The sequence below is a fragment of the Aythya fuligula genome, chromosome 16 (assembly GCF_009819795.1).
Source record: "Aythya fuligula isolate bAytFul2 chromosome 16, bAytFul2.pri, whole genome shotgun sequence".
Classification (NCBI taxonomy): Eukaryota; Metazoa; Chordata; class Aves; order Anseriformes; family Anatidae; genus Aythya; species Aythya fuligula.
The window spans coordinates 3,134,544-3,156,310 of NC_045574.1; the positions used below are offsets into that span (position 1 = coordinate 3,134,544).

A 21,767-nucleotide genomic window follows, 5' to 3' on the forward strand; every position below is an offset into this window, starting at 1 on the left:
ACACCGCTATCTAATATTTATGGAAATGTTTGCGCTGTGCTGGAGATTCCTGGGCTCTGACCTTGATCGCCCTTTGCTTCTGTCAAATATGTTCTGCAAAATACCTTCTGAAATCTCATTTATTCACAACAGTTCCTCTGCCCAGCAGGCAGCCTGCCTCGCTGGCTATCCCCAGTGACATGATCAGCCCTGCCTCCTCCCTGCACCATTGGTCTTAACATCAGATCTTTGGCCATCTCTTGTTCACCCATCCCTTCTCCCCTCCATGTCCCTTCATCCCATCTTCAGTGTCTGAGAAGTTCCTGGACTTGTAAAAACTGAGGGAAAATAATAATAAGGAAATAAAGTGACAGAAACAGTGGTCAAGGACCACATGATGGAAAGGTCGAGCTTGTCCATGGGGCAGAGCAGAGCAAAGCGTGCTCCATCCCCACTGCGCTCAGTGAGTCCTCGCTCATGTTTTTTCAGCAGCCTGAGATTTTTCATGAGGATGCTCTAGCTACTATTTTAGAAGAGAAGTCTTACCATCTCTAAACATTTTACCTTGAATTGCTCATTGTTACTGTATTCCAACCAAAAGACAGGACATCCAAGGCAAGAATCATAGAATCATTGAATCATTAAGGTTGGAAAAGAACTCCAACATCATCTGGCCCAACCATCCCCCTACCACCACCATCACCCACTAAGCCATGTCCCCAAGCACCACGTCCAGCCTTCCCATGAACACCCCCAGGGACGGTGACTCCACCACCTCCCTGGGCAACCTGTCCCAGTGCCTGACTGCTCTTTCTGAGAAGAAATGTCTCCTCATTTCCAGCCTGAACCTCCCCTGGCACAACTTGAGGCCATTCCCTCTGGTCCTATCACTAGTTACCTGCGAGAAGAGGCCAACCCCCAGCTCCCCACAGCTTCCTTTCAGACACTTGCAGAGAGCAATGAGGTCTCCCCTGAGCCTCCTCTTCTCCAGACCAAACACCCCCAGTTCCCTCAGCCGCTCCTCACACGACTTGTGCTCCAGGCCCAATAGCCACGTGTACAAAAATCAGTACAAACTACAACGCAGCATCTGTCCTGGACCAAAGACAAAACCTCCACGTGCCTCCCCTGCAGTACTCCCAGCTGGGTTTCCTATCCCTGCCCATGTCACAAAACACCCTCTTCTTTTTGGAAGTGCCAACAAACAAGCCCCTTTTTTGACCTGGATGTTTGCAGCCTGAACATGGTGAACTTCTGGGCTGGTTTGGAGCAGGTCCCATCCTGCGATGCCAAGCAGTGATGCTTGAAGCATCTTCATGATGCCATCGCCAAGAGGCCTCATGCTCAGTGGGCACGCGGGCAGGAGGTATTTATGGTATGGGTTTAAAAACCTGTTCTGTCTCCTGGATTTTAGTTTTTCTTCACGTGCATGCCCCTATTAATGCCAGTAGGAATCATGGAACTACACATGTGCTGTGAGATGGATCAAACATTTTGGGGCTGTGTTGGAGTGATAGGGGCTCAATTTTGGCAGCCAAAACCAGAGCTGGTAATGAAGAGAAGGGCTAGATGCTGTTTCTGCAGTTCAAATCTGATGGCATGGAAAAAAGGCTTTGGTGGGAAGGTAAGGCAGGATTTAATTTTGACCTAAAACTGCAACACAGTCCATTCTCTGATCTACTTCCTTTGCTGCTGGGACCTTTGAAGATGTATTACGGCTCCAGAGGTTTCCACTCAAAACTAAACACTTTCAATTTGCTATTGGCTAGAAAATTCAGGGTTCACTGGATTTTTTATTTTAGTAGTAAGGGGCAAACAAATCTTAATCTCTCTATTCTATGTTTACAGCCCACTAAGTCCCCTTCTTATCTTCTCTGGTTCAGTCCTGATTTATTGTCACAATGCTGCATTTGTAAAACAGTACCATAAAATAAGAAAGAGAACATTTCCCAAGGACTACTCCAAAATAAATTATTTCAGACGTACAGAAGCTGCTTAATAAATTCCACTGTTCTTGTTTCTTTAGGTATTTTAGAAAGTGATTTATAAGTGCAATATCACCTCTCAAAAATGAGATGATCAACACAGGATAAAATTATCGTGTTATGAAAATAGGGGTCAGGAAAAGGGGCTGTGCTTTAAATTAAACTAGGGAAAAATATTTCATCTAAAATTGACTCTTTTTGTCTCAGAAATGAATGTTTTAATCACCTAAGAACCTAAAAGCTAACACAGAGACCTAAGTAATATTTAATTTCATAGATATATGCCTGTGTTCAATATTGATGGGCAGAAGATGATATTTTTCTTAAACACACTAACCACTCAACTTGGAGACGCACCAAGACTTTAGAAAGCCTTGGGATTTTCCTAGACTAAGAGATAATATCCCACTTAAATATTTAAATATCACTACCTTTCAGACTGTTATCTATTCAAGCAATCGACACCAAATGTTCTCTAGCTAGCGCAGTTGCAGGCTTGCAGGCAATGCTAATAAGTAAAATTAACTCTGTTTGATATCGATGCCTTTCAACAGCATCCATGAAAATCAATGATCTTAGAGAGAAACAACGTAGAAAACTAACCATAGGGCTAAATGTGCTAAAGAGGAAAATATTATTAAACAGCTCCAGCATTAATTCAATACCAGTGTCAAAACCAAGTCACAACCTTTCCTCAGCACTGCCTCTACAGAAAAGTCCTAAGGTCTAATTAGCCCCAAAGTTTCTTCCCAGAGCTGCCTTTACTTCACTATTCCCTTTTTATTTATTCCTATGGAAGCATCATTTGAAACTTTGCAAGGTATCACCTTACCATGGTGTGAGCCAAAAGGCAACTTGAGCTTGCAAATGCAAGGAGGGATCTTGGTCTCCTTGAAATCAATAGGGAAGCTCTCCCTTCGTGGGGCAGGGGTGACAAGCAGGGGGCTCCTGCTGGCCACATGGGGCTCGGTTCAGTGAGGATGCTACGAACCCAGAGGAAAACAACCCTCCTGCCTCCTCTTGGGCAATTAACAGGGCTTGGGAAAACATCAAGTTGGAAACAAAATTGGCACCATGAACACGGTCATCAACAGCAGTGGGTGGTAGTGCAGCAAGCCAAGGCTGCATCACCGGCTCTTCCCAGCCCCTGGTGCAAACACCCCCTCATTAATGCCCTTCTCCATTCAATCAGCTCACAGCACGATGCACAGAGTGGATTTAACAAAAGGTAAAAAGAGGAGAAAGTCACTGACCGTGGGCAGCTGGCTGGAGAGAAGATGCCCGTCCTGACTCAACATGTTGGAGACCATGATGGCCGGCAGGTCCATGTTCTGGTAGGGGTAGGCGGGTATCAGGCTGTTCGGAGGCAGGCTGTGGCACAGGGAGTGATATCCAGTTTCGTGGTCCACCAAGTGCAGGAGTGAAGGGTCGGGGAGATTGGGAGGCGTTATGGGTGGGATTTCATAGTCCTCGTTATTCTCGTTCTGACCATTGTATGTCTAAAACACAAAAAAGACATTTGCAACGTGTCACTGCCTTGTTGCTCCAGCAAATAAAAACGATTATTTGTGCAAGAAACACGAAAGCACATTCCAGTGAAAACATTTTGGGTGTAATAAAAGAGACAGCTCCAACCCTGGACATCAGCAGGTCATAACTATGTAGGAGCCAGGTGGTGAGCACTGCACCATCCACTGCGGGACACCACTGGTTCTTGCAAGCCTCTGATTATTTTGCAACATACTCACGGCCCTCCTCACCCCTGCTGCAAGCCATTAGCACAACTTCTCAACTCCTCTAAAGAAAGATTGCCTGGTGGTGCCCTGCACGGAGGTTTGTCCTACCTTACAGCCTGATCCAGACCTGGTTTAGATAAGCACGCCCTCTGCTCCCTACCTCAAGCCCTCCTCAAGCTCACCATGAAGGTGCAGAGGTGTTGGTCCTTTTGCTTCCCATGCTTTCTGGTGGTCTGTATACATTTAAGCATTCCAATGAAAAGAAGATATTATGGCGCCTGTGAAAGAGTTTTCACATCAGACAAAAACGTATTTGCTTCATAACCTAAGAGTGAGTCTATCCAAAATTATTAATTATCAAAGCAGAATATAATGAGCGTCTGGCAGAGGAGGCTTATTCTAAACATCTACTGTTTCACGTATTATTATGGCATATGAAATTCTGATTAGCCATAGTATTACACACATGGATTTTAAGCTAAATTTCTCAGATCACCTAGTTTCATGGTTGGATTTTGACTTAATACTTGATTTAAGAGCAAAACCCCAGACGTGTGCAAAACCAGTTGAACATTGCTGGCTTTATTAATCCATTGCCCCAGAGCTCACACTCAGGTTCGTGCTCTTCATCAGCCCAGGCGACAGGGAGAAAACCCTTGATAAAATAAAATAAAGCCCATATTTAACTAGAATTCAAAAGTCAGTAGGAGAGGCAGCTACGGTGAAACACACCTCTTGTCTCCCCTTGTCCCATCATAAAAACAGAGAAGAGCGCATATGCTGCACATACCAGCTGACTGCTCACGTTCACGTGAAATTCCTACTAGCTTTGGGGAAATATGAGTACGCGAGAAATATAAGACGGAGCCAGGGCTGAGCCAGCTCTGTACCAACAGTTATTGTTCAGGGGAAATTCAAGCCCAGCTGTTTTTCCAGCCGGCTTCTGTCTAGCAGTGGCATTGTGCTGGAAAGGTAAGGGGGATGAGAGGCTGCACACAAAAGCAGACAGACATATCCCATTTAATACGTCTAGTAAAGTTTTCGCTTGGGCTACACTCTTCAAGGTATATCAATTCTTCCCCAGTTATTTAAGAGGATTTCACTCGGTGCTTTATGGAAAGGATTTAAATAAATCATTGCACAGCAAACTTGTTCCTCCAACTGGTTTATTTTGGTATCAGGTATATAACCAAGTGGCTTTGCTGTACTTAACTAAATTATGTAAAACCCACTCAAAGTTTCCTAAAGCTCTCTTCAAAACTACAAGTTGTTCGTGTTGCTGCAGAGCAGCTCACGAAAGGGCTTTGAGGCGGTTTTGTGAGGAGCGCTAAAGCCCCGCTCCCCCCTGCACGTTCCTGCCCCTGCTCTTCTCAGCCTGGGGAAAAAAAAAAAAAGCAAAAAAAAAAAAAAGCAAAAAAAAAGCTCTGTTTAACTCACAAAGCTTTCCAAAGAGCTACAGTATTGTGCAGACATATCAAAATTACAATCAAAGCTGTACACAATCAAAATCAGATTAGACAATATCCAATCAACATAATCAGCCTCGGCGCCTGCCAGCTTTCACACCGCACCACGAAGAGCGATTTTCCAAAACAGGCTGCCTTTATGCTATGTGTGTTTTAAAGAGATCGCTAGGAAGATAGGGCAGGGAGAAGAGGCAGACACTCGGGAGGGTGGGACAGGGGGATGGTTTACCGTGGCACTGGCTGAGGGGCTGTACCCCTGCCCACCACGGGTGGTCTCACGGCGCGCACACAGACGCCGTCGTCTCGAGTCTCCTGCCAGCGACACCCAACGCCCCTTCCCACCACCACACGGGCTCTGCTGCAGATTCTGTTTTCTATTCTTATGTTAATTTGAATTAAATTAAACAGCCAATTATACGTTATAAGGATACATTACAAATTAGATTAGTGAGCTGGTCGGAGCCCATTCATCCCACCAGGACTCCAAAGGCAAGCGCGGGGAAGCTCGCCCTGCTAAAAGGCTGCCCGTGGCGGTGCACACAGCAGACTTGGGAGATCTAGGCTTTTCCACTGACAAGCAGATGACAGTTGTTGTGATTACACATTATTCCCCTTCAAATTAAAACACTGAAATCAGCTGAAACAACAAGCCTCTACTTGCCAAGCCTTGGCTCACGCTGCAGGGCGGCCGGATGCTGCTTTGAAGGTCGGACCCCACAAAGGAAAGGATGGAGAAGGAGGACCAAGCCAAGCCTCCTCTCTCAGAGATGTCACCCATCTCTGACCAAGCATCTGACCAAGCATCTCTCAGAGATGCTCCCCGTCTCTGAGATGCCACTTTCCTGACTCCCTCCTTGCCGGCAGGTCCCCACATGTCTCTGTGCCCAGGCTATGGGCGCTGTGCTGCAGGGCATGGACTGGCTCACCCCACAGTGAGCTGCAGGACGGCATTGCAGCAGATACAGTCCATCTCCCACAGCATCAGAGCCGTGTTTAAAAACTGTTCCTGAAATCTGAGCTTGGAGAGAGGTCCCAGTGACAAAGACCACCTCCATCCACCAACAGATTCGCAGGCAGAGGATGGAGGGGTGTGGGGACACGGAGAGACGTGTCCCTTATGCCATGCAGCTTCTCTATCACCCTTTTACTGTACCTTTCTGTGCCACGGTTCCCTCCCTCTGCCCTTTCACCATGGGGACAGCAATGGGTGAGGAAGGCCCTGGTTCCTACTGAGCTGATACCCATGCAACGTCCAGGACAAGACGAATCAGAACAGGTAAGTGCATGACCGAGCTGGGAACATGCAATCTGCATTCAGCAGAAAGGAAGGTCAGAACTGTTCAGCCCTTTGCACTGCACCAAAAGGTCCCATTGCCAGAACCGTGGTGGCCCTGGAGGGCACAGCACGCACTCCCAAAGCACCAGCGGATCCTGGGGACACCCTTGTTGTGATGTGGCCTCCTGCCCACACTGTGCCCAGCCCTGGGGATGGTGGGCCCAGATCTCCCTGCAACCCCTGGTCATTTTCAGGAGAGGGAGGCAGAGATGCTAAGGTACCTCCCCTTGAGGTGGCACTCAGAAACCCCTCACAGGGTCTGCGGGTGACCCACATGAGGCTAGTGGGGTGGGACACCACAGTTCCTGCGGCAGGAGAAGGCCACAATGGAGGGACCAGGGTGCAGGCAGCTCTGCACTGCACGTTTACGGGTGCAGTTAAGGGGTTAAAGTTCCATACAGCAGTTAAAGCAGTTAAAGTTCCATACATTTCCTGTATGGAAATGGAGCTGAACACAGCACAGGGAGAACTGAGAGCTTTAGAGGGGAATGAGCTGGTTCCTCTCTTGCCTCCAGTGTCCCATGCATGGGAAGCCTGAATTTTAACACTAAAACGGGATCTTCTTCCATGTGCCTGATAAGCACCTGAATTATCAGTGTGTCAAGTTTGGGGACATCATCTCCACACGCCTTTAAGCTGCACCTGAAAATTACTGTGAGTCAAGGGGAGAAGCGAGTAGCTCTCACCCTGGGCTGTCAGCATCCAGTGGCAAGCAGGCTGGAAACTGCACAAGAACCCACTGTGCAGGTAGCTCAGGAGGGAGCTACAAGCATTGAGCATCCACAAAGTAAGCTTTTAGCTTTCTCCTGTCTCTCCCCTCTTGGAAGAAAAGGGAGGTGCTGTCCACCTTTACAAAATCCTCTACAGCTGGCCAGCAGCACTTCTCCGTGGTGTGTTGCTATTAATCTTGGAGGGCATGACTTGACCAAGGACCTGGGAACCGCTCTCCGCAGAAGCACGGCAAACATCCAGTGACCCCAATTCTCCACTGAGTCATGTTCTGTGTGATTATCCACGAGGATCCAGAAGTCGCAGCCAAGCATTGATTCAGAGAAATATTATTCGCAGTGGAAAGCATAGAGATTTGCGGCATTATTGCAGGTAAATATTTGCCCTGTCAAATAACATTCAACAGTAAATACAAGCCTAAGAAAGAAAATTTATTCCCAGTAAGGTACAAGGAAATACGTCAACTGGTGTGATCCATCCCACCCTAATCATCCAGATGGCACAAAACACCACGGACTGCGCACCATCCCTCTCCTGCTAACTAAGCTTTTCCCATAGCTAACACAAGAGCTTACTGCCTTAGGACCGTGACCCTCTGGGCATTTCAGACATTAGGTAGGATAGATTTGGTCTAAGCAAACCAAAACCAGACTGGGAAGTCTGCAAAACAAGGAAAACATGGCTATTTGTGGTGCTGAACGGGGTGACCAAGGGCATGCCACCACAGCTTGTGCTCGTGGTGCACATGAAGAGCATGGAGGACACGGAGGCTGGGTGGTGTAGGGACAACGTGGGGCTGTTTGGGATGTTTGTGTGCCAAGGCTGGATGGTGCATGGGACCAGCCAGATAAACACATGGGTTTTTCATACAGACTTCCCCGATTTCTCTTACAAACGTACAAAAAGGATTCACTCTGTGCCAGTGCTCATCCCACACAAGCTTGGCACACCAAGTTAAAAGAAGATCCTGAGCCATATAAAGAGGAAAAAGAGTCCAAACACGATTAAAATAAAGAAAAAAAAAAAAAGAAAAAAAAAAAAAAAAAAAAAAAGAAAAGAAAACCAAAGCTCAATGACATCAAGCACCCCCCTACTTCCTTGCAAGACTCTGAACTGCTCTCCTACCACACACGCTGCTCAGCACTGCCACAACAACATTTGCAAGAAGGGAATTTTGATGCATTTCTCCTGCACACGAACTGCACATGTGGAGTTTCGCTACTCAGCACGAAGCACCAAAGCCAGAGGGGCAGCACCATTGGCTTGGGCGGCAGGAGAAAATGGAAATCACCCGGACGCTGCAAACCCTAGAGGAACGATGGGGCCAGCAGGGCAAACAGCTCAGTGCTCAGCGAGCGGGGACACCCCGGGCTGCGTTCCCACCCGCACCTTTTGGAGCCCCATGCCAAGGCGCGAAGCGGCGCTGATTTTCCACGTCAGTGGCTCTGGGGCTTAGGAATGGAAATTGATTCACCTCATCTTTGCACATGGAGATCCCATGTAGAGTTGAGTAGAGTTGGATAAATACTGTAAGGAAGTATTTATTAACTACAAATTGTCTTCGAAGTGTTCACAGCCCCCTTTACATCCATTTTCACACGTTCAGGTTTTTGACTGAGGGAATGCAGTTGAAAAGGGACAAACAAATCCTTACTGTAAGGACATAAGTGAACACAGACGAACATAAATGTGCACCGGCCGTGTCTGCACAGCCTCCAGCAACCTGCGGGCATGCTGCGAGGCGGGGAGCCCAGCAGGGCAGGAGGCAGCGACAGCAAGCTGGGTCCTGCCAGCCTGCTGGTACCTCTGTGCTCCTTTTCCTCATCTGCAGTGTGGGACTGAAAGCCCAGACAAATGCTTGGATCACCCAAAGAACAACTGATCAAACACCTCAATGTTCCCCAAGTTTCCTCCTTTCATTGTTTCGATGCAAGTTCTGCATGTTAAAGCAAATGAAGGCGGAGAGCCAGGCTCCACCTCAGTGCCACCGGGCAGCACTGCCCTGGGATGGAGCTGGACATTTACCTCTTCGCTTTATGTGGGCTTTGTCCCCTCTCCCATAGACACAAATCCCAGGGAATTACAGAGCCTTCCCATCTGAACCTCCTGGATGGTTTCAGCCAAGTTTGGCACTGCACAAAAAGCCTCTTACACGAGTTTCATAAAACCACGTGTGCACAGAAGGGAGAGACCAGGGTCCTAAACATTCACACTTTGGCCCCAATAACCTTTGATTTTACATTCAGTTTTTACATTGTCCAAGCTGTGGTTGACCTGCATCACCACCTCACCACAAAAAGCTAAAAATAACGGACTTCTACAAACAATTTATAGCAAAAGAAATCAGCTCTATTGTAGGTTTTTAAAAAGGCTCCCAACTCCCCCCCCACACCTTTTTTTTTTTCTTAATCAGTATCTTATCCAGAACTGGAATCCTGTCAAGAATAGTGGATAGCACACAACTATAACTTCTTATTATGTGTATAGTGATTTTATGAATTCAGTGGGGAATGAAATGCAATTTTGTCAGACTTGTCTGTGTTCATAATGACCAAGTCAAATTAATCATCGTGGATAATACTCCTGTGTCAGCCATTCAAGAGATTTTTTAATAGAATTTTTCTGATTCATGTCTTGCAGTACATCAGATCTGTAGTAATGCAGGCACTTCTAAAAATCAGTGCAATTATGGCTTCTTGTTGCCCTGTCATTTTCCTGGAATAAAAATGTCTCTGCAAAAGTCATATACTGTACATAAACCAAAATGAAAAACAAAAATATAGTTACAATTAGGCTTGATTTTTCCTAAAGATTTAATATCTTTTCGAGGCCATTATTTATGGGCAATACATAAAGCTACAGTGCATGATGCTGAAGATGGACTAGCTTATCACAGCACATACCAATTTTGTCCTGGTTGTCATTCTTCCTCTGATTGCCCCATGAATTACTGTTTTTTGCAGGCATGGAAATGACTATCCCATAGAACAAACAGGGGTAGGTAATGGGCTTGCAGTCAAATTATTGTGTTTATTAAAAATGTATCCAGGAAAACCCACACTGATCCCAAAGGGCTCTGGTTCAGGAAAATCTCTGGTTCAAGAAAAGGTTACAGTTACCACAAAGGCAGACAGACATGCATGGGAGCAGCAGTGCAGCATGCAGCGGCACATGAAGGATTGGTAATGCTGCGTTACCCTTCTGAGGGAAGGGAGAAACCTCAGCCCCCAGTGACACAGACAGAAATGAGTTTTGGAAATAGTTACCCCCAGGAATAAAGAGGAAGAACAACGCCATTCCCTGACTTTTCTGCACCCTGGGCACAAGAGCCCAGGAACTGCTCTCAGGGAGGGGTGGGAACCCACAGCCACGTAGTGTCCTCCCAAAAACGCGATCAGATCAGTGGTTCTTCTGGGCAAGCACAGTGTCCTAAAAATTAGTCAGCATTTTGGAAGAGATATACAAATCCCTGGAGAACACTCCATGAAGCTCCTCAGAGACCAGAACAGCTTACACCCCTCCCTTTCACCTCTCTCATCTGTTTTTACCATCCTGCCACCTCCTAACATTAACATCAGGTTCTTGAAAACAACATCCAGCAGCAGGCAGCTCTCTGTGCTCTTTACAGAATATGCCCCAACCTACTGCTTTGCAGATTTGCTGCTGTTACCTCTCTGAAATGCCAGGTTTCTGAGGCAGAGCATGGCCAGGCATTGCTCTGTGCTGTCCTGAGCCACGATGGGACCCATTTGGAGGTGCCACGTCTGATCCCCATCTCCAGCACCAGAGGCAACACCATGTTCCTACAGCTAAGACCTTCACCATCCAGCCAAATACAGGGGGTAGTAAGGCTTGAAGTCTGCTGACAACATTGTCATGAGCCTTCAACATTGGGTTATGCAAACACTGGCAATAACTGGAGCTGCTGAAAACCCTTTATACTATCTTCATCAAGCAGGACCAGGACTATGAGGCATATTTGATGCACAGTTGCTCCTGGGTGACCTGTAGCAATATTTAGCTTCAATATCTGCCCTCGTTGTTGATAGGAGAGAACTGTTTCATTTCAGCATGTTTTTGTAGCTATTCTTACCTAGTCTTTCAAAGCAAACATGGCAGTGCTCCAGGGGAAGCTAGGAGATGTGCAAGCTCTGTTCCGTGTCAGCAAAGCATATCCTCTGTCATCTGTCTTACAATCAGCCTCCTTACAATTGTATATAATGATTTTGCTGCATTTTAAAATATATTCTGGAGGGACTGTGAGCCCAGTGAGAGAGGAGCCATGGGGATCTAAAATTAGACTGACTGGGCCAGCCAAATATAAACTCTTCTCCTTGCTTTCCTGGTCTCTTGGCTGGAAGTCAATACAAGGAATATGATAATAGTCTACTCAAGAATATCATGCATTTCTGGGAATTATTTGAGGAGTACGGATTTTACATAATTGCCTTTTTTGTCTCATGGCATACTGAACTTGCATAATAAGATCAGCGCACTTCACAGAAATTCATTGTTGGACTGGATGGATTTGGTATTTTGCGTTGAGCCAAGGGTGCATTACATAATGATGTATAATGCACTGTAAGCAGGTCAAGAGATAAGGCAGCCTGAAAACAGTAATGGAGTGCATGCAGGGAAGAATTAGCAAAAAGCACTCTAAGAAATTAATTCAACCTGGCTTCGTTTGAGCAAGAAAGACTCAGAGCTGGAAGAAAACTATATTCAGCACTATACTCGTCCCCTTTCAGTTTTCATCTTATTTCCCTTGTGTTTAAAACTGAAAACGTGTGGTTAAGGGTAGAAAGCCTTTGTGCCACACTTCATATGGGTGCTTTGTAGTGAGCTTTTCAGTTTTAGCTCAAAGGACAGACCCTAGCCATGCACATGGGCCGCAGAGGTGGCATGCACCCCATGGCAGGGGTTGGGCCTGAGTGGGCTTTAAGGTCCCTTCCAACCCAAACAACTCTGTTTTATGATTTCTTTTTATTTTTATCAGCAAAGACAAATTTGCAAACAAAGCCCTGTGCCACCCGCCCACCTACCTTTATGGTAAGTGCCATCTCAGTACTCAGACTGAATTCCACAGCATTCAGAGCACCGGCACCACTCACGATCCCAGCCCGAGCCTGTGAAGGCAGAGCAAAGCTGCTCAGCAGTACCTGCTCTTGGTACTCTTGCCTAAGAAGCGAGGGTAACAGCCAGACAAAGTCACAGACTGGGGGCAGCCCCAGTGTGTTTGCTAAATTTCTGGTTACTTAATGTGAGCAAGGGCTGGGACCTCTGAAGCCCCAAGCATCACTCACCATGATGTGCTTGGACTTTGAGCCCACGCACTTCCAAAGTCACACTTGGGACCCCAGAGCAAATTAAGAAGAAATTGTTTGTGTGTATGAAGGAAAAAGGTAATAAAATCCAAGAGCAGCAGAGGCAGCCCCCTCCCCATCGCCCAGACTTGACGTGCGCGATTAGCACGAGGAAGGCAGAGATGTGGGGAGAACTTGCATAATGTGGTGCGAGCTAGCACCTCCCCCAGGGTGCCCAGCTGCTGCAGAAGCAATTTCACAGCTCATCATCCATTATGAGATTAAAATATTTTTTTTTTCCTCCCGTGAAGTATTAATAAATTGTGCAGGCAGACCAGAGTTAGCGCCATTTACACAAATGGTAGTGAATCACCCACCTAGTTATTTCTTAATGGATTGAGTATCTGTGTTCCTCCTTAGCCTGCAATTTAAAAAAGTAAAGACACAAACCTGCTTATTTGTGCCACCAGGCCCAGAGGCAGCTCTTGTTCAGCCTGGGCTGACCAGGACAATGGCAGAGATGATTCCTCACACAGATGTGCCCCAGCACTTTGTGAGGAAACAATATCAAAACAGCCAGTATGAAATGATGGACTACAAAAAAAAAAAAAAAAAAAAAAAAAAAAAGACCAAGGCTACATTGAAATCCCTCCCAGAATTCACCTACTTTTCCTTCTGGGTGCAAAACTTGCTGAGGCATCGCTGATATAATGCGGTTTCCGTGGTACATCCAGTGACGATGTAAAGCTGTAGTCAGAGCACCACTAATGGCTTTTCGAACATCCTTGCTTTATTACGGTATCAGGCGAAGCAGGCATGTTTAATGTTTAAACTTCCAATGACAAATGCCTTCAGCAAATATGTTTTATGTATTTATTCAGCGTTCCTTAAGCGCCTGTCACCTTAGCAGCTAAGGTGTGCTTACCTCGTTCTTTTATTTTTATTAAAATTAAAAACATATCAATGCTTTGTGAAATGCCACTTTCTCCCCTCCCCTCTCTCCTCCCATGCCCAAGAGGAACTTGAAATCCTTTATCAGCCCATCCCATAGAAAACATTTCAGACTGCCAGGAAGTTGTCGAAATGGGAAAAGGAAATTAACGGAGAGCCCCAGGGCAACAAATCAGCCTCCCACGATATCCTGAAGACCCTCAGCCCCAGAATTTGGCCCTGTGAAGGTGAAGCGCCAAAGCCAGGCACATCTGAGTCAGTTTTGCGTGTTAATCCCAATGCAAAACAGAGAGAACATTGCCCTGATTTCAAGCTCAAGGACTGGGTTCAGGAGGGTGCTGCCTCCACCAAAGCCAGGCCAGGCAATGCTGCTTTTTAGATAAATATGACCCAGGTTGGTAGGGCAAAGGAGAAACTAAAGATTTCCTATGGGATTGGGATGGTTCGCTCCTTGCAGACCCTAAATACACAAAACTCATCCATGCGCCAGCCCTCCCTGTCCATGAGATGTCAAGAACATCACCTAGGATCTCTCTCTACTTTTGAGTTTACTGAGCTGCTCAGAGCCACAGTTACAAGCCTTTCTCCACAACCACAAGTGCCAGAATTTATTCATTTACGCACTTATCCAAAGCAGAAGCTGTCATGCCACAAGAGCACAAAGGTGCTGGGCTGTTAGGGAAAGCACGAAGCACCAAGAGACTCATGACAAGATCGTGTGAACTGTAACATGGTGCATGGCCAAGTATCCAAATCCCCAGTGTAGGTGTGAAAATCTCAGCCTTAAGCCTCCAATATGTGATTTTTGGGAAAGAAGCACATTTTATCTTTAACAATTCTCTCTCTCTCTCTCTCTTTTTTTTTTTTTTTAATAAAAACAGGCTTATGTGTGGTTTCTAAAAAAAAAACAGGAACACACACATTGCTGTGACTGGCTCATCTATGTCCTAAATCACAGATGTTCATCAGACACCATCTAAAGCATTATGTGACCTGGACAAAATGAGTAGCTAAGGCAAGTATCATCCTTTCAGGAGGAAGAGAAAAAGGAAAATCATCAAATTAACAACCAAAATACCTCTGTTTTCCTAAAATGATGGCAATCATCTATTTAGAAGGACAGCTGGGCCACCAGCATGCTGGTTAGAGCCAGAAGCCTGCAGCAGGGGTTACTCCCCATGCTCATGGTGAGAAAGGAGAGCTGTGGGCACTGGCAGCTCTGGAGACAATGCAGAGCACTCGCTGACACAGGGATGAGCTTTGCAGAGCTGTGAAGTGAAGGTGCAAGAGGACTCACATCAACACCAGCATGGTCATCGCCATCCCACCACCATGAAAAACCCAACCCAACACACAAGGCATGAGATGGGAGGAGCTTCATTAGCAGCTGCATCCACAGACAACCAACCCCAGCTACCTGGAGGGCAAAATAACTGAAACACTTAATTTGTTAAGCAGCTGGAGAGGTTTTTCTATTATTTTTACTAGTTTACAACATGCCAGGTGGAACATGAACTGTCCCAAGGGTGATGGACATAGGTTGAAGGTCCAAAACCAGAAACCTGATCCTGCTAACCTGGAGGTGCAGGGGGCTTTGAACACAACAGGGCTGCAGGTAACAAAGCCAAATCACCAACCCCAAGGTAAAAATTCAGATTCACCCAGAACACTCCAGGGCTTCTGCTGCCATCTTTCAAACCCAAGTCCCGGCAAGACCTAAGTATTTCCACAAACTCAGAGATGAGTGCTTCTATTGCTCATAGTAGCACCAAACTGGGTACCCCGGAGTCCTGCTGGGTGTTACCAAAAAGCATCCTCCTAGGACCTGCTCAGATATGACCAAAATGAGACAGATCTTCTCAAGGGAGATTGCTAAAGAAGCTACGCTGCAAGCTTTCACTGTTTCTCCTCCTATTCCTATTCTTGTTATCAAACAACAGAAATCCCTTTCCAGATTGGAATCCATGAGACAGAAGCTGGCTACCAAGAATTGCATGGAAACAACAAAACCAACACAAGCAGAGGTTGGGGATTTCTAACACACAGCACATCCCTGATACAGAAGTCTAGAAACCAGGAAAAGCAGAGGACTCGCCCTGCCGTCGAATGGCAGCACTCAGGGTTTCAACAATTAAACGCCTGAGCACAAGTTGCTCAGAGCCACAGAGTTTTCTGCGTTTTCCAGAGCAGCTTTCCCTGTTTGATCCCAGCATCTCTGTGCAAGCATGATGAATTCATTCCCGAATTTGCATTCAAGTACCCAATAATTGCCATCGTCTCCCTGCAGTTCTCCCTCTTGACATTTCATGACCAATTTTCTTGGGAAAAACTTAAAAGTCTGAGCTTGTGGGGTTTTTCTAGCTCATCCTTCGTGTGTACAAACCCACGTGACTGCACACAGAGCACTCGTGGAACACCGCATGTGCACAAGCATCCAAGTTAAGTGCATCTGCAAGAAGGTGTGCAAATGTTCATGCAGAAACACAGCTTTCAACCCTCGGGTGAGCAAACACCCTCCTGATTTTATGCAATGCGGTTCCTACACCAGCTGGCTCCATGGTGGAAATGGGCACCTTTTGGGTACTTGTTTCTAAAATGTGCTGGGAATTGCTGAAGCCTGGGAAAAAAAGCTCCTCAAGAGAAAAGCAGCCCCTGGCACGGGGCTTGGCCACGTAGCTGTCTTGTTTGGCTTAGAAGTCAGCTGGAATACTTAAAATAAATTTGCTAAATTGTCTTCCAGAGGCTGATGGCTTTTCTTTTCTTCCCTCCTTAATAAAATTGCAGGGGTATCTTTATTGTTATGTCTAATTTTAGAGAAAACTAACATTTCCTGAGATTCAATTTCTCTCATAATTGTTGGAAGGAAACTAAATTGTCTGCTGTAAACATTCACTGTATTGTGTGAAAAGTATCTTTATTACAGCCCACTGGGAATACTAATAAAATTCCCAATCCTAGCCCTTCCTTACTTTTTTTTCTTTTAGCTGGCTCTTTTCTCTCATATACCCATTAATGTCAGTTCAAACATTCTGCAGTCGAGATATGAGAACTTAAAATATATTATTTAACAATCAAGGGTAGAATAAAGACTTGTGAACAGTAAGATCCTTTCTGCCTTCTCTTTTGGTGCTTTCTATTATAGAAAATGAGAATGGCTATTCCATTTGTCTGTGTGCGTGCTTAGAGTTGATGAAAAAAATCTCATTAGTTTAGTCCGACATATACTCAATACAGTCTATGTACATATTTTTTTTTTCATTTTATTCTACAGCTGCAAAATGATACTAAATTTCATCAGATTGGAACGAAAACTGTGGTCTTGGAACATTTCCCTTTAAGGGTCTTATATTTATTCAGAATTCATGAATCATTTTCCAGTAATACAACCATAATTATTCTTAAAGTGTTATGTTTGAAGGTTTAATATGAAATACTTGCAAAAAGCTCTTTTTCACTTTGATAGTTTGTAATCTTCATGGTAATCAGATCAGTTAGCCCTTCACACAGCAGCCAGGAAAATACAATTTAATATGAATCTCATACACTTCACTCATGTTTTAATTAAAGTAATAAAAGCCAAGTCATATTTTGTCCTTTACAGTGTACACAAATGCATAGACCTGAGCATAGAGCATCAGCGCAGACACTTTTGATGACTGCTGATAAATTTCCTAGTCTGAGATAAATCTAATCCAGGCTTGCTCAGAGCCTGTTGGCCATGACAGCAGCGCCACTGACGAACAAGACCCACAAGGTCTGTCGGCAGAGCTGTGGTACAGGTGGTGGGCACACGGGCTAAACACAGAGCTCGGCGTCAGCTTTGCCACCTCTCAAGCCATCATCCCCAATCCTTTCTGATTTCAGTTCCCATCTCAGCTCCACCAGCCCGGCCTGGTGCCTCACCTGGCAGGGAAAGACCCAGGTGCTCCCCAGAGCAGCAGAGCCCTGTAGGGCTGGCGGTAGACATGCTCCTCTCCTGGGGGCTCACGCTGCTCCTCTCCTGGGTACCCATATCACACATTCCCTGCCTGGGCACCCTCAGTACATGCTCCCATCCTGGGTACCCGCTTTACATGCTCTCCTGCCTGGGCACCCATGGTAGGCATGCTCTTCCACCCAGGTACCCATGGTATGTGTGCTCCCCTGCCTGGTACCTGCTGCTTGCACCCACCCAGGGCTGCTCAGGCTTCAACAAGGGCAACGCCACAGGGCTCTGCTCCACAGATCCTGCAGCAGAAGCAGAAAAGCAAACCCCATCACCCCTCCATGTACAGGTGCCAGCCCCTTCTCGCAGGTTCGCTCCTCACGAGGTTCCACCACCTTGTTAGAGCAGCTGGGGCTTGACAACTGCATCATGCTCAGAGGTGAGCAGCCTGGATAAAAAGATATATATGTATATAAATGTATTACCCACTTCTGGATAAAAATTCAGGTCCGCTATCCTGCCAAACTGCCTGAGCACGTAGATGTTGGAGCAAAGACCTGAACCTGAGCACAAGCAGCTGGATGGCCGCATTGGGATGTGTAACCCTGAGGTTCTCTGCTGCAGGTCAGGCCAGCGCAGGGCTGGAGCTGAGCCCATCCTGCAAGCACCCAGGGCAGCCCCATGCTGTCAGGGAGCAAAAGGGCTTGTTCTGCGGCCACGGAGCTGCCTTCCTGTTTGCACAGGCCTCCATCCAAACCCGAAGTGGAAAATGATGTTTTCCTGCTGGAAGTAAGTGGCTCCCCACTTAATCACCCGCAGTGACTGCAGACCCAAACACAGGCATAGGAGCAGGAGAAGTAATCAATCAGTTGGGAAAGGAAATCCCAAGAGCACTGGGGCAGGTTTTTTGCTCATACTTCTGCAGCTCACCATCCTTCATTTGCCCAAATAAAAACAATTTTCCAAAGCCACTCCCCAGAGGTCCATCCCAGAAGCAAACAAACCTCTGTGTTCACAAACAAGAGCCAAAACCAACGCCCCGACAGGACGCATCAGAAAACCTTGCTCATCACAGCTAGGCAATAATGATGCTATCAGAGCTCAGCACCAGTCACGAGCAGAGAAAGCCCTGGCTCCATGTCACACTGTGTCACTGTGGGCAAATCGGGAGACGAGTGGGATGAGACAGTCCCCATGCCATGGGAGTCCCCCCGCACACCAGCAGATCCCTTTGACATGACTGAGACTGAGCAGAGCTCAGCTGTGCCCCCCAGCTGGTGCTGTGCAGCCGTCCCAGTTACCCCCCTCCTTTGTCCTTCAGCACACAAGGTGGGACCTCAGATGCTCAGTTCCTTTAGCCCCGCTGAGAAGCATCACGGTGTGTTGGGACCCAGAAAAAAACAACATTCAGGCATCCACCCCTCCAGATCTCCTCCCAGTATCAGTATTTTCTCTGTGTAGGACTTTGGATCAGGAAGCAGCAGCAGGTGCTGTCCCAGTGGGATGCACATTGCCCCGCTGCTCCTCAGGCACACCAAGCTCCACCAGCCCCAGGGACCCACCACCTCCCTGGCTTCAGCTCCAAGGGCTGGAGCTGTGCCTCGAGCTCTGTAATGCTCCTCTGCATTGATTGCCATTTTATTATGAATTTGACGCATGATTACAGACTTCCTCGCTGTTAAAGCAGATCAGATGAAGCTGTGAAGATCCCTGTGCACATTTTGATCACGCACCCCTCAGACCGAGGACTACCTGCAGGTGTTCTGCTTAACACAGAAACTCTTACCTTTGGGTCAAGCACAATCTTTGCACTGGTTCAGAGCCCAGAAAATATTTGGAAGACACTGGAAAGAGAAAACAAGCTTGCTGCTGGACTGACCTGAGGGCTAGCTGGCTGCACCTGGGAGAGCTCGAAGGAGCAGTGGACGCTGCTGTTCCTCTTCTATCTGACCACTGCTTCAATGCATCTGGGGTCTCATTCTCCCTCCTGCCTTTGCCCCTAACTCTAAATCTATTTCAGAACCACAGTTCCTTGGTGAAATGTTTGTCTATGCATGAAATCCAACCACAACAACAACCTCTGAGCTTTCTGTCCCTAGGAGGCACGCTCCATACCACCTGACAATCTTCTCAGCTGTACAAGATGCTATTCTTTCTTCCCAAGAGAAAATGCAATAGGAACAGAGACTTTAATTTGGTCTGTAACTGCTCAGCTACATTAGCTTTTCACTCTGTGATGCTTGGTGGCTATTTTTCAAACACCCTATTGTTAACAACTTAGGAATCCTTTGAGACCAAGGGCTGAAGATGAGTCTCTGCTTGTAACACCAAGGGATTTTTTTTTATTATTATTATTTATATAAGTACCACAGCTAACCCAACAGCAGCAATGGAAGCTTCTGTTGCCAACATGAAGTTACTGGAACTGCTTCCTGACTGCATCACTCAGAAATTTCACTGTCACCTAAGAGTTCATGCAAAATTCACGAGCCTGGATCATCAGCTCTAGCTGTGCTCACCTCCAGAACCCCATCTGGAAGGGCTTCCATTAGCCGCTGATTATAATAAATGACATGTACCACTCTATTGTTCATTCTGAAATAGTACATGAGATTTCTCCTGAATTGTCTGCTGAGAAGGGCATTTAATATCTATCAATGCCTTCCCTCTATTTTTTATTCTCTAGCACAACATATGAAATTACACAGTATTACTCCAAGAACAGCAGGGAAAGAGCAAAACCTGTATCTCAGTACAGGTGCCTGCTGCACCGTGCACTCCAGCTTCCACTTACACTGTGCTGCCAGCTCAGTTCAAGCTTTTCTTTCAACTTTAGGTTGGTGCAAAGCTCACTTCTCTTCACTGGGGTCTTAAAAAGGGGAGAGAGAGACAGAGGCAAGAGAGTCAAATCCAAGGATCATGGCACTGGTGGACATATAGGAGTTCTCCATGCCTGGGGCCAGGACCCCCTCTTTTACACCCTTCTATTTATGTCAATGATTTTCTCTAACAGTGACCATCCTCTGACCATCAGAACAAACCAACATACAGCCAAGAGCAATAGAGCATGAAGACCCTGAGATACGTCTGTCCAATTTAACATGAACCCAAGTTTCTTCAGACACAAAGACTCATCAGACTCCTCAGGAACCTAACAAGTTCCTTGGGGAACCTGAATGGAAGTTGTACCAAGAACAACCTGACGGTGGGCCCTGACTTCCCTGCCCCTGTGCTGTGTAGCCTGCAGCAGGCCCAGTCATGAGAAGGCTCACCCAAGACATTGCTCAGCCAGGAGCACAGTCTACTGGCTTATTCCAGCCTTTTTTTCTGGAGGAATCCCAGAGCTGAGGCCACCATGAGCACCCTGCTGCACTCAGGAGCCTCAGACAACAGGGGCAAACAGCTTGCTGCCAAATCCTCCAAACTCACATGTCCTGCTAGGTCAGGGACCAGCCAACACGCTACACCCAAGCAATTGTACTGCCAGCAGTGGAGCATCCTTACCAAAGCCACGGATGGAGGGCAAACCACAGGGGGAAACGTCCTCGTTGGTCCTGCCCACAGCTCCTAGCAGGGAGGACGGAGCTGCCGTAAGGGGAGGACGACCAGTGCCTTCATTAGCAGTACCTAATTGCCCTCATGAGGGGTGGCTCCATGGCTCCAGCTCTGCAGTTCCCAGCATGGACGAGGACCATTCGCGCTCATACCTGCTGGGGACTGGTTTTGTTTTATCAACTGCTGACATTTCTCTGCAACTCAGCCGAGATGGGTGGGAGGCCCAGGAGGTGGGAGTGCAGTGCGTCTGCCAGGATTGTGACAAGGTTTGACGGCATGTTTTATAGCGGAGGCTGCCAGGATGAGCTCTGTCTCGTCTGGAGCACTCGCAGTGTGCCAGGAAGGTATCTGTGGCTTCCCACACTGTCATTAATTTCTAATTATGCCATCGCTTGCTTTCTACATTATTGCTTATTTACCAAACACAGCTTTATTGTAACGTCCAGTTCCTTATAACTAGCAAACCCATTGTTATGCGAAAATGAATGTCCTAAACGTTATTTATTATTTGATAAACCTTGTGTAACCCTGAATTGAGGACATTAAATGGCAAGAACACTACTTCAAAATCCCATTTTAAATAAGTCACCAAGACAGCTGTGCCTTTATAAAACACATTAGAGTGGCACTCAGAGCACATATGGCTCAGGGATATTTACAAATTATACAATTTCTGTCATTCGGTCAAATAAGAGGGACGTTTTGACCCCAGAAATGAGTCAAATGTAAGTTGTAATTCAAGCCCCACCGGAGGCCCTGCTGTAATGTATCCTGACGGCTGATCAAGGAGCCCTGACCATTT

At 46.6% G+C, this 21,767-nt stretch overlaps 1 protein-coding gene across 3 annotated transcripts in view; it reads right to left on the reverse strand.

Moving 5' to 3' along the window:
* The window catches only part of TOX2 (TOX high mobility group box family member 2), a 130,172-nt gene that overhangs the window by 50,779 nt on the left and 57,626 nt on the right, over positions 1-21,767 (reverse strand). For all 3 annotated transcript variants that reach the window (XM_032198450.1, XM_032198451.1, XM_032198452.1), the window contains exon 3: positions 3,218-3,463. In XM_032198450.1, the coding sequence (XP_032054341.1) occupies positions 3,218-3,463 (246 nt within the window). The remainder of the gene's footprint in view (positions 1-3,217; positions 3,464-21,767) is intronic.